The 16,028-nt window shown below is 56.0% G+C and overlaps 1 protein-coding gene across 1 annotated transcript in view; it reads left to right on the top strand.

The window, feature by feature from the left end:
* The window catches only part of FBLN1 (fibulin 1), a 57,907-nt gene extending 53,856 nt beyond the window's left edge, over positions 1-4,051 (top strand). Inside the window, exon 17 of the mRNA XM_074227290.1 lies at positions 3,333-4,051. Within this exon, the coding sequence (XP_074083391.1) occupies positions 3,333-3,472 (140 nt within the window). The 3' untranslated portion in view covers positions 3,473-4,051. The remainder of the gene's footprint in view (positions 1-3,332) is intronic.
* The last annotated feature ends 11,977 nt before the right edge of the window (positions 4,052-16,028 follow it).

The following is a 16,028-nucleotide window of genomic DNA, read 5'->3' as shown; positions in this document are numbered from 1 at the left end:
TCAAGAGGCAGTCGGACTTAAGTGACTTGCCCAAGGTCACACAGTTAGGTAATTATTAAGTGTCTGAGATCAGATTTGACCTCAGATCCTCCTGACTCTAGGGCTGGTGCTCTACCCGCTGAATGACCCCTCTGGGGTCATTGGGCTGAAGACTGCCCAGTGACCAGAGCCCAGGAGACTCTGGAGAAGGCAGCCTTGAACTGGAGGAGGAATGGTGCTGTAGGCATGGGGAACTGCCTGGACAAAGGCACCAGAAGAGAGAGATTGGTGGGCAACCTGAGGCCGCCCCTTCCTGCCCTCAGCCAGTTTCAGAGAAGTCAGAACACATCGTGTGCCTGCTCACAGGCCTCCCTTAGACCCAGGGCTTTCCCTGATGATGTGATCAGGAGGGCAGAATTGTCTTCATTCTAAAAAGTTCTAAAGCCGGGGCATTTCCCAGCACAAATGACTTTCCTACCCCAGCCTCTAGCTGCTCCGATTCTTGCTGTGAACCCGCCACTGCCCCCTTCTCCGGCCATGCCCCCAGCACCCTCAGTCCAGCCTCGTGGCTGGCCCATCTTCTCTGGGGGCCCATCTTCTACAGAGTCCATCAGAGGGGACAAATACTCCCCCACTCAGCAGACACAAACGCCAGTGACTCCCCATCTGCAGCCTCCTGGCCTGTAAATCTCCCCCTCCTCAACCGCTCTGCCAGGGATCCTGGCTGCCTGGACTTTGGCTTGGCCCCAGAGGGCAGAACTCCTTGGGGACCCCAGAGCTGACCACTATAAGGAGGCAGATCAGGGTTCAGTACAAGGAGGGACCCCATTCCAGACTGGATCTGGAGATTGTGACTGACTCCCTGAGACACTAAGGGAGAGGCTGACCCAGAGAGAGCATCAGGAGGGCAGCGGGGCCAGGCTGGGGGGCTCCTTGGGCTCCCAGACCCTAGCCCCTGCTTCTTACCCACCATGACCCCAGGCTTGGGGGATTTCTTCCTCAGCTGAGGGGTCTGCAAATACAGATTGCAGGTGGGACCTCCAAGGCTGCCCACCAGAGGCCTCCCCCCCGCCCCGTTACTGGAACTGGAACAAGCTTAAGTTTTCCAGAAGATGAAGTAGAGGCCCAGGGAGTAAGCAGCTCCTTGGACTCCGGGGTGCCACCAGTGGGGCTGCCCTGAGGATTCCGAGGGGGACCAGACGACCCCGTTGATCCCTTCTCACCAGCATCTGGCAGGATCCTGGTTTGGGAGGCTGCAGGTCCAGGTTCAAATCCAAATTCTGCCAATTCATGCTGGACCAGCCCCTTCATGAACTACGTCCTAGGGGTCACAGGATCCTGAGAATCCCTGGGAGGACGAGAAAGGCAGGATTTGTGCCCCCAGGTGCCATGGAAGAGAAGGAGGGCAGTTGGAGGTGCTCCAGTTGGAAAGAGCCAGGGATGGAGGCCCAGACCCTAAAACCTCCCACGTGGGCTGGCATGTAGAGAAGGGCTCCTCACCCTGGGCCTGGACACCAGTCAGCCTCAGCTCTTTAACCCTGGCTCAGGGCCTCTAGATTGCCCCAGAGGTGGCCTGGACCCCTGACCCCCAAACCTTTGGGCCCTTAGGAGGGGAGAAAAGATCAAGGGCCACAGAAAGGGAGGCAGCATCCAGCCAACTAGACTGGCAGCGCACTCTGCCTGCGGCTGCGTGTCCCCCTGCTTGCGGCAGTCTACTGACCTCAATCCATCTTCCTGGGCCCCATCTTAGACAAGTCCTGGCTTTTGAAAACCAAGACCCAGAAAGGGGTCAAAGCTACCGTTGTGACCCTTTCCTCCCACCTTCCTCTACAAGTTTGGCCAAGGATTAGTCTCCATTACAGAGCCACTCTCTTCCCGCTTCAGAAACTCCCCCTGAAAACAGCCGCCAAGCCGTCTTGCCCGTGCTGATGGATCGGCTCTGGGAGGCTTTCACACCAAATCCTCCGGATTAGGCAAGAGCTTTCTCCAACCAGTCACTGGGGGAGCAGGGGAGCGAGATGCCTGTGGCCCGCTGCCAAGTCAGCTCCCCAGGCCAGCCCCAGAGAAAAGGCAGTGTCCCAGAGTGGACCACTGGAGGAGATGCCCCCATTTCCTCCTGGTCTAGTAGTGACTGCTGAGGCCCCTTCCCGCTTCCCAGAAGCAGGCAGGTCCTTCAGTCCTGGTCAACCCCCATCCGATGGGTGCCTTGTTTAAGGAAGGACTTGGGCAGCCTGGACCAGACAAGGATGGAGAGCCTGGGGAGAGGGGCCACGCCCTGTGAAGACCATTGGAAGGCGCTGGGCCTGGTTAGGGCCTGTGGGGTCCCAGTCTGCTCTCCACAGGCCAGCCTTGTAGATGAGGGCTCTCAGAGGCGAAAGGAAGGGGCATTAGGAAGATAGACTAGGGTCTAAGCTGACTTCCTTCTGCCATAGCTGCCCACCTTAGAAGGGGATGAGCTCCCCATCCTGGAGGAAGAGCCTCCTCTCAAGTGTAGTGCAGAGAGAGGTACTGTTCCTGCTTGGGGGGCCTTGGGTCAGCTTCCCTTTGGTTTCTGGTCTTCCCTCCTCTGAGATCCTGGGGTTCTGGAACTGGCCTGAGAAGCCAGACCAAGAAGAAGAGGCTTCCTCGGTCCTCCGCCCCCCCTGGGCAAACCTGAAGTTGGCAGAAGGCTTGGGCTCAGCACTGGCTCTGTAGACCCCTCCCAGAGGGGTGACAGGGCCAGGCCCTCAGCTTCTGGGGTCCCAGTTTCCTCCCTTGTCAAATGGTTGGAATGGCTGTTGGGAAAGTGCCCTGGAAAGCATGGAGTGTAAGTTCAGGCAATCCCTGGGCCCCAGATTGAAAGCTAGATGGGACCTCAGTGCCAAGTCCAGTGAAACTGGACAAAATCTGAAGCCCAGAGGGCTTGGGAAAACTGCCTTCCCTGTCTGGAGATGGTGTGTGTGTGGGGGGGGGGCAGGAGCTTCCTGAATGAATGAATCTAACCTCCAGACCTTGAGCTCAAATCATCCCCCTGGACTGAAGTCTTTATCTGGGATTGATTTCTTTAGCAAAGGGGTCTTCCAGAGGAGAAAAGTCCTTCTAGTTCATCCTCTCTGCAGCTGACAATCCTCTGGGCTGGGAGACATCAGGTGCCCAGCCTGGAGACAACCAAGGGTTGGATTGGTACTCAGTTCCTTCAGACTTTAAGACCTCTATGACCAATTAGGATAATTGCCTCTTACGGAGGCAGGAAAGCCAGTCAGCTCCCCAAGGAGAGAGAGGATTTTCTGTTTTGTCCATGGGTCCCCAGGATTCTGCCAGGGTGGTGTCCTCAGGTGGCCTCTGCTGACCTGGCTGTCCTGGTCTCTTGGCAGGTGTGGTGCGCCAGATCCGTCCCATCGTGGGCCCCTTCTATGTCACGCTCAAGTTGGAGATGAATCATGTGGTGGGTGGGATGGTCTCCCACCGCAACGTGGTCAACGTCCACATCTTTGTCTCCGAATACTGGTTCTGAGGGTCGCTTCTTGGTCCGATCGGGCCCTGCCTCTGCCTGTAAGACCCAATATTTTCTTTCCTTTCTCCACTCATTTCTGACCTAAGCATGATTTGCCCAGATCTGTGCTAGAGGGTGGTAGCATCCCTCCCAGGCCTGAGCCCCTCTGGGCCATGGCCTCAGTCACCTCTTCAGAAGGGATAACCCGTTGTTGGCCTTGGCCAAAGCCAAGGAGGAGAGAGGGGGAGCTTTGGCATAGATGAGGTGGAAGATGGTCTTGCCATTCTTCCTGGTCACAGGTTTGTGCACGCCCCAGCCCAAGGAAACACAGCCAGTGTCTGCATGTGCCGCTCAGCTAGAACCCACCCCTCCCCGCCAACCCCAGGCCAGGCCAGCCCTAGAACCCGGCCCCAGCCCCAGCTAGCTAAGGCCATGGGATGCCATGCCTCCTAGGGACCCTTCTAGGCAGCTGAGTTCTGTAAAAGCAGCCCTGGGGAACTGCCTGTTCTGGGGTCCCTGCAACGAATGGATGTTCTGCTCCCCTGTTGTCATTTTTGGTAGAAATGTGAAATAAAGAGTCCCCCAATGGTTTCGTATTCATTCACCAGCAGCTTGTGAATATTTAGGAGGCACCCCCTGGACCATAGCTCCCACCATGTTGTGGCGGGGTCCTGGGAGCTAGTCCTGCCCAGGTGGGGCACTCCGGGAGGGAGAGTGGATTTGGCCGCAATGACTCATGAAGACTAGTGGCCAAGGATAGAATGCCTAGGATTTAGATCTGGGGAGATCCATGCGGAGGGTTCCGAGTATTGAGGCCTGGGCAAAGACTGTTCTCATGGGCCACAGTCAGAAATCTTCAGGAGCCCTGGAAGGGTCCAAAGTATAAAAGAAAGACGCTCCTGGAAGGAAATCCTGAGAGGCTTCATGGAGGAGGCAGGCCCTTAGCTGGGTCTTGAAGGAAAGAGTCTATAGAAATGAGGGAGCCAGAGATCCTAGATGTGGGGGATGGCCTAGACACAGGATAAGAGTTGAGTGGGTCTGTCGAAGGGTAGGAGGGGGAACCAGAGTGGGCTGTTCCAGTGGCTACCAGGAAGAAATTGGGTACTTCTGTCCTCTCTGGGGAACTGGGGTGGGGGGGCTCATCTCTGTTGTCTCAATTGAACTATGAAGGTTATGAGTAGAGAGAGAGAGACCCTTGGCAGATGGAAGATGTTTCTAACACTCAGAGCTGTTCCATAACTGAAGCCCATGAAGAATGGGCTACTGAGTGGGGTCCCTGGAGATCTCAGAGCAAAATTGTGGAGGTCAAAGGGAATCATAAGGAGGACTCTTCAGATCAAGGGCTGACTCAGAAGCCTCCTGAGAACATGTCTAGCAGATGAGTTCCAAGTCAAGTTTCCAAGGGAGCGGGGCCCTGAAGATACAAAGTTGTGGAGCCTAGGTTCTTTGGAGGAAGGGTTGGGGTATATTTGCTTGGAGAAGAGTCTGCTTTAGCCAAAGGCTGGGAGAGGGAAGGCACCCACAAGTGTCCACATTTCTTCAGAAGAGCCCTGAGAGATAAACTACTCTCCCCCACCTCAGAGATGGAGACTGAGGTCTAGAGAGGTTGAGCAACTTGCCCAAGGTCACAAAGCCAGTGAGTGATAGGACTTGAACAGAGGGTCTCTAACTTCAGATTCAGAACCTGAACCATCCCTGCAAGCACTGGGTGGGGGTGGGGGAGAAAGTGGGAAAGAAGACACCTCCCCAGTAGCCACACCTAGGGCAGAGCCTCCAGGGCTTTGTCCCGGATGTTAGAATTTCAGGATCTCCAGGTGTTAGCCCTGAAAAGCTAAATAGCAGCTTGTTGACTGGGGCTGACTGGAACCGGAGAGAAGTCCCCACTGTAAGGATTTCTCCCACCCACTTGACTGAATTTGTCTTAATTACTCGTATCATTTTCACACCTTGAATTACAAAGTTGACTCCTAGGGCCACAATTGCTCATTACGGCTCTGCTCCCCTCCCCAGGGGATGGGAGCTCGCCCAAGCTCATTAAGAGGGAGGGAGGGAGGGAGACCAGGTTGCTCCCCATAAGAGCTGGCCAAGCAGCTGGATTTCACAATGAGCCCTGAAGCCTCTTCAGCTGGAACAGAGCAGCTGTGGGAGCTATGCTCTCTCACCCCTAGGTGCATGGATTAGGGGAAGGGGAGAGGCCTTGGTGGGCAAAGAAGAGAGGGAACCTAAACATGGGAGAATTCATATTAGCAGAGTCCTCTGGGACCATGGTCATTCCAAGGGTGACACCAGACAGAAGTCACAGGAAGGACTTCCTCATAAACCCAAGGAGGTAGAGATGAGCAGAATGGGGCTTGTCCTCGGTCCCCCAATACTCTGATGTCTGAAGCAATGGGATCCAAACCCAGGGACCCAGGCTTGAAGTCTGCCTCCACCAGCTGTTCCAGACTTCCCCAGGCACCTGTCAGTGCCACTGGGAGTGTTTCCTTAATTCTTGCTTCCCATAGTATTTCATTCATTTCTTCAATAATCATTTACCAAGTACCTCCTGTATGAAAAACTCTGACAAATTGGGGGGGGGTAGGAAGTTTAAATCTACAGTCCCTGACTTCATGAGGCATCTAGACCATACAGCAGTGCCCCAGGAAATCTGCTTTAGTATCCTGATTCAGATATTTGAGAACCTGCCACTCTGGACCAGTCATCCACCCATTCTCTGCCTCAGTTTCCTTATCTAAAAATGAGGATAATAAGACCCACCCTCCCGGGGGGGGGAAGTGAGCATCCAGTGATATTCTGTAAGGAGTACATGCCCTAAAGGTAAAGGTACCCCCAAAGGGTTGCCTGAAGTCTGGGGGAAAAGCCAGGGTCCCCTGGCTTGTCTGGGGATAGCTCCCAGCAAGGGCTGGAGAAAGATGATAGAGCTTCCTTAAGCTCCCTTTGGGAGAAGGCCCATCCCAGGCCCTTCTCATTGCCTCAGTCACCTCATCTGCAAAATGGGTGCCACAATCCTTGCCCTCATCATCTCAGAGGTTTTTGTATCCATGACACACGCAATGGAGACAGGCACTTTCCAACCTTTTGGTGGCTGAACCCTTTGCCACTGCTCCAGATACCACTGTCCACTTAGTGCCCTGTCCCAGAAGGCTGTCCCCAGGCTCCCCAGAGCAGGCAATGAAAGGAGGCTGCCCAGCAAAAGTCTCCCTTCTGTTCCCAACCAGAGCCACCTCTTGGTGATTTCACATCCTCAGAGAAACGGAGTCATTTGCTGGGTTCCCTCAGCCAGAGTCTGTTTGGGGTAGACTAGAACCCAGCTCCTGCCTTTCTCATAAAGTAGGTCTCTCTAATTCATAGCAAGGTTTAGCCATCCATCCCCCAGCTTGGTGGGTTCAATAGGCCAGAATCAGCATCACTCCCTTATTGCTGATGAAATGACCTCATTAATTCAGGTCCAAGAAGACAGCATAGTACCCTGGGGGGGGGGATCCTTCCTGATTTCTATCTGTGTGATGTTGGACAAGTACTTTCTCCTAATCAGGCCTCAGTTTCCTCCATTTCAGAGAGGATGGCCCATGGATCTCTGATCTTGAAGGGTCTACCTCCATGTCTTGATTCATCCTTGATACTTTGGTGGTTCTTCAAATGGCAGTTTGGTCTAGGTCTCAGAGGGTCAGAGATGGATGGGATCCTTCCTCCCCCTTCTACCATACACCCAAAGGAGTAAAGAGCCCCTTTATAGCATCTTTGACTAGACATCTAATTTCTTCTGGCATCCCTTCATGGTCCAGGACCTCACTCTCCCAGAATTCCTTGGAATCTGGGACAACAGGCAAACTCTCACATAGTGAGCTTGGTCTCGAGTAGCCCTGCTCTCCACTTTCTTGTGTCCCTGCTTCCTCCTGGTGGCAGCCCACCCCTCTTTCTTCCATCACACCTGGCTTTCAGGAAGGAAGGGCTTGGAGCTCCTTTTCTTCTCTGCCGTGATTCCTCTGCCAGGACTGAGTCTGCCTCATCTTCAGTGGCACATGGAGGGGATTAGGCCTGGACAGAGTGGTCCTTAGAAAGGGAAGCCACGATCACACCAGGAGTCACCCTGGGAGCCAGCGCCCATTCATTAAGAGCAAGGTAACCCCAGCTCCTCTTTCACCAGGGGAACCAAATAGACAGATTGGGAGGACACTACCCAGAGATGGTAGCCCTAGATTTTTCCAAAGCATTGGACCAAGTCTCCCATGCTCTGGGCCGGATGATTGCAATTAAGTGCAGTTGAATGATATAGCTGGTTGGTGAACAGTGCCAGAGTCGTGCCTTAGGGGGTCCTCACTGATCTTTGCTCAGTCCTCCCCACTGACTTAGTTTAAATCATGAATAGTGGCCATCAGACCCAGAGAGGCCATCAAGCCACAAGGGATGACTAGCTAACATATTAACTTCAGGTCCCCAAAATAGAATGATTGGCAGTAGAGACTGGCTCTGTCACAAGGGCTATGATGGCCACATGCTTGAGGATGCTCCTCAGTCACTGCCATGCTCAGGGGGTCTTGGCAGCAATCTGAGGGTGGAGGCCCTTCCCGGCCTGCCTGGAGCAGAACTGGCCTTCCCTTGGGCACTTTGCTCAGTAGAATCCTTGGGGGAAGCTGCTTGACTGGGCCTGGCATGGAGACATGAAGACATGTCTGGTTCTCATGCATGGTCCTGCATGAAGACAGGCCAGATCTTCATTCTCCCCTCTCATGTCGACTATTAGAGTGGGGGGTGTTTGTCACTGGGCACTCCTTGGAGCTCCAGAAGGGCTTGGTGGATGATCTGCCCATCCACATGCAGCAGGCATCTCCACACTTGGTGGCATGGGTAAGGAAGCCAATGGGTGTGGAATGACTAACTGGTCTTTGAGTGGGCTGTGGGGGCTCCCTAGTCCATCCCCAAGACCCCAGTCAGGACTGGCCTGAAACCATCCCACTTCCCTCTCTTTTCGGCTTTCCCCCTTCACCTGGGGTCAAAGACAGCAAAACTGGGGTTTAGATCAAAGAAGTGAGATGCCCATCTTCCTCCAGCCCATCGCTGCACCAAGCCCTGAGAGGGACCCTCGGGATCACGGACCAGGTCCCAGGATCACAGCACAGCACATGGAAAGCCACTGTCCATGCAGGTGGGGTAGACAGTGGAGCCTATGAGGTCAGTGACAAGGGCCGTCATCAAGGAAGTTAGGGGACAGGTTCCAGATCTCCCCCAGCTCCTAGTTCATCCTGGGCAAGTCTCTGCTCCTCAGGGAGCCTCAGTTTCCTCCTCTGGACAACCAGGAGAGAGTGGAGCTGGGCCTTCTCTTAGCTCTTCATTGTCTGTGGGGTAGACTAGCCCACCTTGGAGCTCTCCTGCCCCACCGCCATTCTTGGCTTGGGAGTTTTCACCCTCCCAACTCTGCATTTTCTGGATTTCTTTGGATCAACATGCAGGGTTTCCCCATCCCTAAGCTAGGAACACTTTCCTGATGGCAGGCCTCCATCTGTCACCCTCACCTTCCCGAGCTGCATCTGCCCTCCCCTAGAAAGGAGCCAGACAGAGCAGCCCAAGACGGCCCTGAATGGAGTCCTTGCTGCAGCTCCCCAGAACCTGCCAGTCCATCCCCAGACCCTGAGCTCATCTCTTTGCCATCTGATTCATGAGCTGCCCTTCCTAGGAGAAAAGGAGGAAGGGAGGTTTCTGGTGGGCTCCCACCAGCCTGTCCCCCCAATGACCTCTGCCTGGCCTGCAGGCTGGACCACCCGGGGCTCCAGAGGCTGCGGCCAGTGTTCTGGGGGACAAGGGAGCAGTCTGAAATGGATACCTCCCCCTGGCAGCGGAGCTGAGGTTTGGGGAAGGCTGGCTGCTGCACAAGCCCCGAGAAGCCTGGGGAGCAGGGGGGACTTTGCCTGAGGCCGGCCCTGTGGGATTTAGAAATTAGAAGGGAATGTTCTCCACTTTGGAGCTGGGGGGGCAGCCTGGCAGCCCTCCCGGGTGGCACCCCTTATCAGCGGCCCTCAATGCCACCTCCTCCCCACAGCACATGTCCCAGCTCGGGCCTTACTCGGCAGCCCAGCCGGGTGGGGGCGAGCCTCGTGCTCGGCGGGCAGTTTGGAGGGCCGCCACAATCAAGCCTAATTAAAAGAAGGGGTGGGGTGGAGCCTCGCCCGATGACTGTTCTCTGTGCCAGGCATCAGATGTGTGGCAGGCCTCCAGAAGCATCTGTGGGACTTGGGGCTCTCCAGGAAGCAAGGCAGGAGCTGGGTGGGGCTCCGGGAGGGCTGCCTTTGGAGACAACAGACCCCAGCTTGACCCCTGGCTCTGGCTCTGCCCCGCCAGGCCTTCCCGCCGTCCTCATGGTAAGAGCCGCCGGAGGCTCCGACCGGCCTCTCTGCAGGGAGGCAATATCCCGTCTGGGCTGACTCTCCCAAACAAGAGCCTGGACGCCTCCCGTCCCTGGCCTCCCAAGCTAGAAAACAGGGAGGAGAATGGTCATCCGGCTGTCTGGCCTTCCCTCTTGGGGACTCCACTTGATCACCCGTGTCTAACAGTCCTTCTTGGAAATAGCCCCCAGGCTCGTTGTGAGGAGGGCGCTCCGGATACTTCTAACTAAGGTGTGGATGCGTGGCCATTCCCTGGCTGCGGGCCCTTCCTGGTTAGTCCCACAGTGGTGGCCCACCAGTCTTGCCAGGTCAGTGGGTGAAGATGCCTATCTCTGTGGGTCAGCTGTGGAAGCTGGGACTGGAAGAGGTGCTGCCTCCTCCCTAAGGTCTCCACTGCAGTGCGTTAGGGTCTGAATACGTGTCCAGTCCTTCCCCCTCTGGACGTGGGCTCACCGTCTCTCTTTCTCTTCATGATTGAAGCGACCCATCACCATCCAGGCCCCATATCCATTCAGCAGTCTAGCTCACCGGCCTCCATGGGGATGGAAAGCTGAAGGTGTTCCTGCCCTGGGGGAGCCCCGACATCAGCAACCCCTAGGCCAGGCCCTCCTGGACCCTGCCTCAGCCCCACCCCCATCCAGCCCATCCTGCCCCTCCTCTCAGAGAGAGTCCATTAAGTCGGACCCCCTGCTCCGTAGCCCCACTAACTCCCTCCAGCTCCCACAATCTCATGCAAAGCCCCAATTCAGTCTGAGGGTCTGCAGACTGGCTCCACACTAGCTTTGCAACCTCCTCTCCTTCAGACACACCATGGTCTGGCCGACGGGCCCCTCTGCTCCTGGCACCCAAATCTCCGGCCGCCCTGACTTTGCCCTAACTGGTCCCCCTGGCCGCTGCCTCTGCTTTTCTCTGACCCTCGGTGTGTACCCCCACTTTCTTTGTGAACTGTTCCTGGTCCCCTCCCTGTCCTGCCCCCAAATCAACTGGTCTTTTAAAAATACCCATATAGGTGTCCATGTTGGCCAAGCATCAGCTTCCTGAAAGTGTGTGGGGGTCATTCTTTGCATCTGGGCAAGCAGAGATGCCAACGTGGCACTTGTAGGGAGGGAGGAGAGGCGGTCCCAGGCAGCTACGAAAGGAACCCTATGGAGGATCCCTCCTTTCTGATAGAGGACCCGAGCCCTTGCCTGGACTTCTTGGGGGGGGGCTCACCCGAACCCTGCCCTCTCCCACTTCCAAGAAAGGGAAGTCTCTGGTTGTTGCCAAAGCCCGGGCCCCAAGTCCTGGGGCCCCTCCCAGACTCTTTCCAAGGGGAGATGCCCGCTTCCCCTAGAACTAATGTCAACCTCCTGCCCTGAGGTTTCTGCAGTTACATCTGTGGTCGCCGGGGAAATGGCTTTTCTGAGGGGGCTCTGCTGGAAACCCGGGTGGGGCTTGTTTACAGGGACGGTGGGCTGCTGTCATGGTACCCGGAGCCTCATATCTGGGCCTCTCGGCAGTCGGGTGAGGGGGCCAACTCTAGTCTGCCAGCTTTAGTAAGGAAGGGCCTATTGTGCACAAGCTCAGGGATAGAGGGGGTCAGATCGGGGCCAGACCCAGCTCTTGCCCTCCCACTGCTCCCAGTCTAGGGAGGGGAGGAGTCCTGATTCCGTCCATCACCCCAGCGGCCCTGCTTTCCCCTTGAGTGTCAGCCCAGGGGCAGACGGTGGCTCTTCTTCCCCAGGGCCTCTGGCCTTTGACCTGGGTCTCTTCTCCCCTGCCCCTCCCTTAGGACCCCTTGGGAGGAAGAGATGGGTGCCTGGCCTGGGGCTCTCCTACCCAGAGAGGGCAGGGATGAGAGTGATGGAGAGGCCGAACAAAGAGGCATTTGTTTATCTGGACCAACTGAGGCAGAACCAGCAGAGAAACGTGAGTCGGGCAAGGAAGGCAGAGAGGATTTGTGAGGGCAAAGTCAGCGAGGCTTTCCGAGGGAGGAAGGGAGCGCCCCATGCCGAGGTGTATTCAAGCAGGGGCAGTGGTCCGTCCCGTGCCTCCCGAGGCCAGAGCAGCCTGACTTTCCTTCCCACCCCCCACAGCCCAAAGCGGCAGCCTTTGTTCACCTTGTCCAGGCCTCTGTCAGTTCAAACCTCAGCAATTCAAACACTCAAGTAAGCATGTATTAAGCACCTACTAGGTGCCAGAGCCATCCCTGACTCCCAGGACGCATCCCCTTTCTAGGACAGTCATCAGTATGCACATGTGATGGATACAGGGTGAACACAAGGCAGCTTGGGAGGGAGGCCGGGCAGGAGGGAGGGCGATGCGGGTACAGGCACAGCCACTGCAAAGACCTGGAGACCGGAGACGAGCACCCTGCGCGTGGAACAGGGAACAGTGTGTCTGTGTGTTCAGAGAAGTTCGGGCACACACAGCACATCCATGCACTGACATGTTCTCACATGCGCACACGAAGAGACCATAAACTCATGAGATTTGGGGCTGGAAGGAGTCTTACTTCCTCCTTTTACACATTTGTAAACTGAGGCCCAGAGGGGAGAATGGCCTACACCAAGGCATTCAGCGAGCTGGGGAACTGGGCCTGGGTCCAGTCCTCTTCTCTCTTGGGGCCTTAGGCTTTTGGCCGCACCATTGCTATCATCCTCCACTCTCCAAGAAGGAAGGGGACCAGCTTTTAGAAGTTCACAGAAAAAGGGAATTGAAATTGGGCCTGGGGTGACCCAATCCTGTCATTTCTGCAGTGGGCCACCCAGGCAGCCAGGAGCAAAGCCTGGCTAGCAGCCCACCATCCCCAGTCAGGGGCCGTCCCTCCTGGGCCAGGGGCATCCCCTACACAGGTACAGCTCTGCCAGCTTCCAAGGCCATGAGCTGGGATGATGGAGGGAGGAGAATCTACCCTCTTGGGCAGATGGACAGCGAGCTCCCCTCGGAGCCTCACAGGCCCCGGCCAGGCAAACACCAGAGTTCCCGTGTTGGAGGTGCGTGTTCATTCTTGTCTGGCCTACTTTGCTCACCTGCATCTGCATGGAAAACATGAGATAATGGGCGGGTTACGCTGTGGGCTGGGACAGCCTGGAATGGGGGACTCCCCAGCAGATCGGGGGGCTCCCCTAGCAGATGGGGGCCTCCCCAGCAGAGGGTGCTCTCCTCTTTGTCGGCCTCTCTTCAGAAGCCTCGCCTGGCCCATCAGCCTTGTCCAGTGCCCAAAGGTGGGCAGAAGACTGGCAAGGGGGACCCCCATTTTCCAGGGCAAGAATCCAAGACTCAGAGAGAGACAGCACTTCCCAAGGCCAGATAGTGGCCAAGGCCTGTCTCAGACATTGTCATAATCACCATTGAGGTCCTGTGTGAGGGCTTGCAGATTGGATCTCATGGGATCCTCACCACAGCTTGAGGAGGAGGGGCCTGTCATGAGCCCCATTTCACAGTTGAGGAAACTGAGGCAGACATCAGGTAAGGGATTTGCCCAGGGACTCACAGCCAGAAATGTTCTGGGCCACATTTGAACTTGGATCTTGATGCCATGCCCAGCCTGAGGCTAGATATCCTGGTCCAAAATGGGCACACTTTCTCCTACAGAAAAACCAACAGCCTAAGGGCTCAAGTGAGAATTCTGCTCAATTTAACAAATGTTGATTTCTTTCTTTCTTTTTAAATGTAATCTCCATTTTTAATATCACCTCTACTTCCCAATGCAGTCCTTTATTGAACCAGAGAGAAAGAGGGAGGGAAAGACAGAGGGAGATAGGCAAAAATAGAGACCAAGAAGGGAGGAGAAGAGAAAGAGAGATAAAGGAGAGAAGGGGGAGGGAGGGGGAGGGAGAGATAGAGAGAGACAGAGACAGACAGACAGACACGCACACACACAGAGAAGATGCGGCATCCCACTCATGTAACGGAGAGAGGGAGGGGCATTTTCTGCTCTTGGTGGGGGGGGGGGAGCTGAACTCAGCCAGTGTCTCTCTATGGGAGCTCTTAAGCCCCATTTCCAGGCCACAAACAGGGGTAGGAGGCTCAGGTCAGAGGACCCAGGTTCTATGTTATCTTGTCCTCTTTGAGCCTCAGCTTCCCCCTCTGTCAGCTGGGTTGGATGACCTCCGAGGTCCTGCTAGCTCCGGATGGATTAGGCCTTCTGTGGTCCCTTTCCTCTTCCCAGCTCTGTCCTCATCACTAGCCAGCCAGCTGTGTCAGTGGGAGAGGCTGGAGGTGTGGAGCTCCCTCCTTCTCACACCTGTCTCAGTGTAGGGCTGCACTGGGAAGTAGAGAAGATGACATTTTTTAAAAATGGAGATTATGTTTAAGAAAAAAGAGAGAAGTCAATGCACATCAGAGACCCGAGTGTGAATCCAGATTGTTGCCCTGGGGGATCCCCTGGACCCTCAGTTTCTCCTTCTGTGATGTCCATCCGGCAGCACCTGTCTCCCAAGATGGGAGGGAGGAAGACTCTTTGGGAGCCGGTCGGGGCTCTAGAAAGGGCATCTGTAGGATGCCATGCTCCGCCCTGGCCCTGTCTGGGGCTTTCCTCAGATTGACTGGGGCAACACTGCTTGGTGGAGCTGCCCTAGGTTGGAGCCCTGGCCCAGCCCCCATGGGGATGGGTCCTTGGTGAACCCGGGCAGGGATGGGTAGTGCTCAGGGCCATCTCCCAGTGAGCACGGGCATCTGGAGAAGCGGGGTGCTGGCACTCCCTGAAGACCCCGGCCTAGTCAGGAAAGGAAGGTGGGGGTAGATGTTGACTCAGTGAGGATGGCAAACAGCCACTTTCAATAGGGCTGGGCTGGAGAGGCAGGAGGGAAAGAAGCCCATTCAGGAAGGCTGGAGGCAGCCCTTTGGCTTTGACAAACACTAAGGAGAGCCTGGTGCCCTCCGAGGCCTGGGGGCACTTCCTTAAGAGGGTGCCCTCGGGTTCAAGGAGAGATGGAGGCTGGGGATGGCCAGGTTGCTAAGGGAGCCCCTCGGAGTGAAGAGCAAAGCAAACAGCTGAAAGGGCCTGGAGTAAATCATTAATGGCACCGGAGATTATTGATGGGCTTGGGAAAGACTGGCACAGGCTGCCTTTGAATTTCCCTTCTCAGAAGTTTTCTTTCATCAAAAAACAAACACTTGGGAGACCACTTTGGGGCTGGCTCTGGGGGCTTTTCCCTCCCACCCTGGACATGGGGGAGCCCTGGTTCTTGGCTCTCCATGGATCAAAGAGAGAGGGGGGACGGGCCAGAAGAAAGGGTCCTTTGCTCATGAGCCGGCCCTGGCTGGTAGGAGCCAGAGGCAGCATCCAATACAGTCAGTTGAAAGTGACCCAGTGAATGTGGGATCTGGTTCCCTGAGAGATGGGGGTGGGGAGCCAGAGTCCAGCCAGGCTACCCTGCCAGACTCCTTGGGGGCACTGGATTCAGGAAGGCACCTGAGGCAGAAGGACCAGGTGCAAGGAGGGTGAGGGAGCAGGCCCCCCTAGTGGCTTGGCTCAAGGGCGAGATGAGGACATTTAGTCTGAAGGAGGGAAACACAAGGTCAGGGAGTGAGAGTTGATGGGGGTCAGCACCCTAAAGAGTGGAAGCCATTTCGAGTGGGCCGAGCTGTCCTTCCCTTTAAAGCACATCGCCCTATGTTTGTGAGTCTGAGCCCAAGCTCGCCTCCCGCAGGGGCAGGGAAGGGCAGGCAGAGCCAGCCCCGAGTGCCAGGGCCAGGCAGGGCAGAGCCGGAAGCCCAGGCTCAGACAAAGCCCAGAGCTGTCGGCCGCCTTGTTGCAACACCCACGGAGAGAGCCATCCTGCTGCGCTGGGTCAGGATGAGTCAGCACTGCCTCCTGTGCCCGGCCGATGGGCACTCGGGTTACTGAAAGGGGAAGGCTTCCCCCCGTACTCCTGCTCCTAGTTGGCATTGGCCCCAGGCTGGGGCCCGGAGGAGAGGGCTCAGGAGTTTGGCAAAGTCAGGGCAGCATGGTGTAGGAGAGAGGGTCTTGGGATTTGGGTTGAAGGCCGTTCTTGCTCCTAGATCCCACAATTACCAGCTATGTGACGTAGAGCAAGATGCTTGTCTTTGGGTCTCCTCTGTAAGGTCAGGGGTGAGTCTGGTTTGATGAACCTCTAGAATTTTTGAACAAGGAATCTAGCAGAATTCTGTAATGCCTTCCATGCTCATTCCCTAGTTTGTGAAGATGCCCCTGTGGACGGCTAGGTGGCATAGTGGATAAAGGAGGACCT

Source organism: Macrotis lagotis, chromosome 2, assembly GCF_037893015.1.
Source record: "Macrotis lagotis isolate mMagLag1 chromosome 2, bilby.v1.9.chrom.fasta, whole genome shotgun sequence".
In the NCBI taxonomy this organism is placed as follows: Eukaryota; Metazoa; Chordata; class Mammalia; order Peramelemorphia; family Peramelidae; genus Macrotis; species Macrotis lagotis.
The sequence above is the reverse complement of the archived record's forward strand: the minus strand, read 5'-3'. Positions and strand labels throughout refer to the sequence as shown.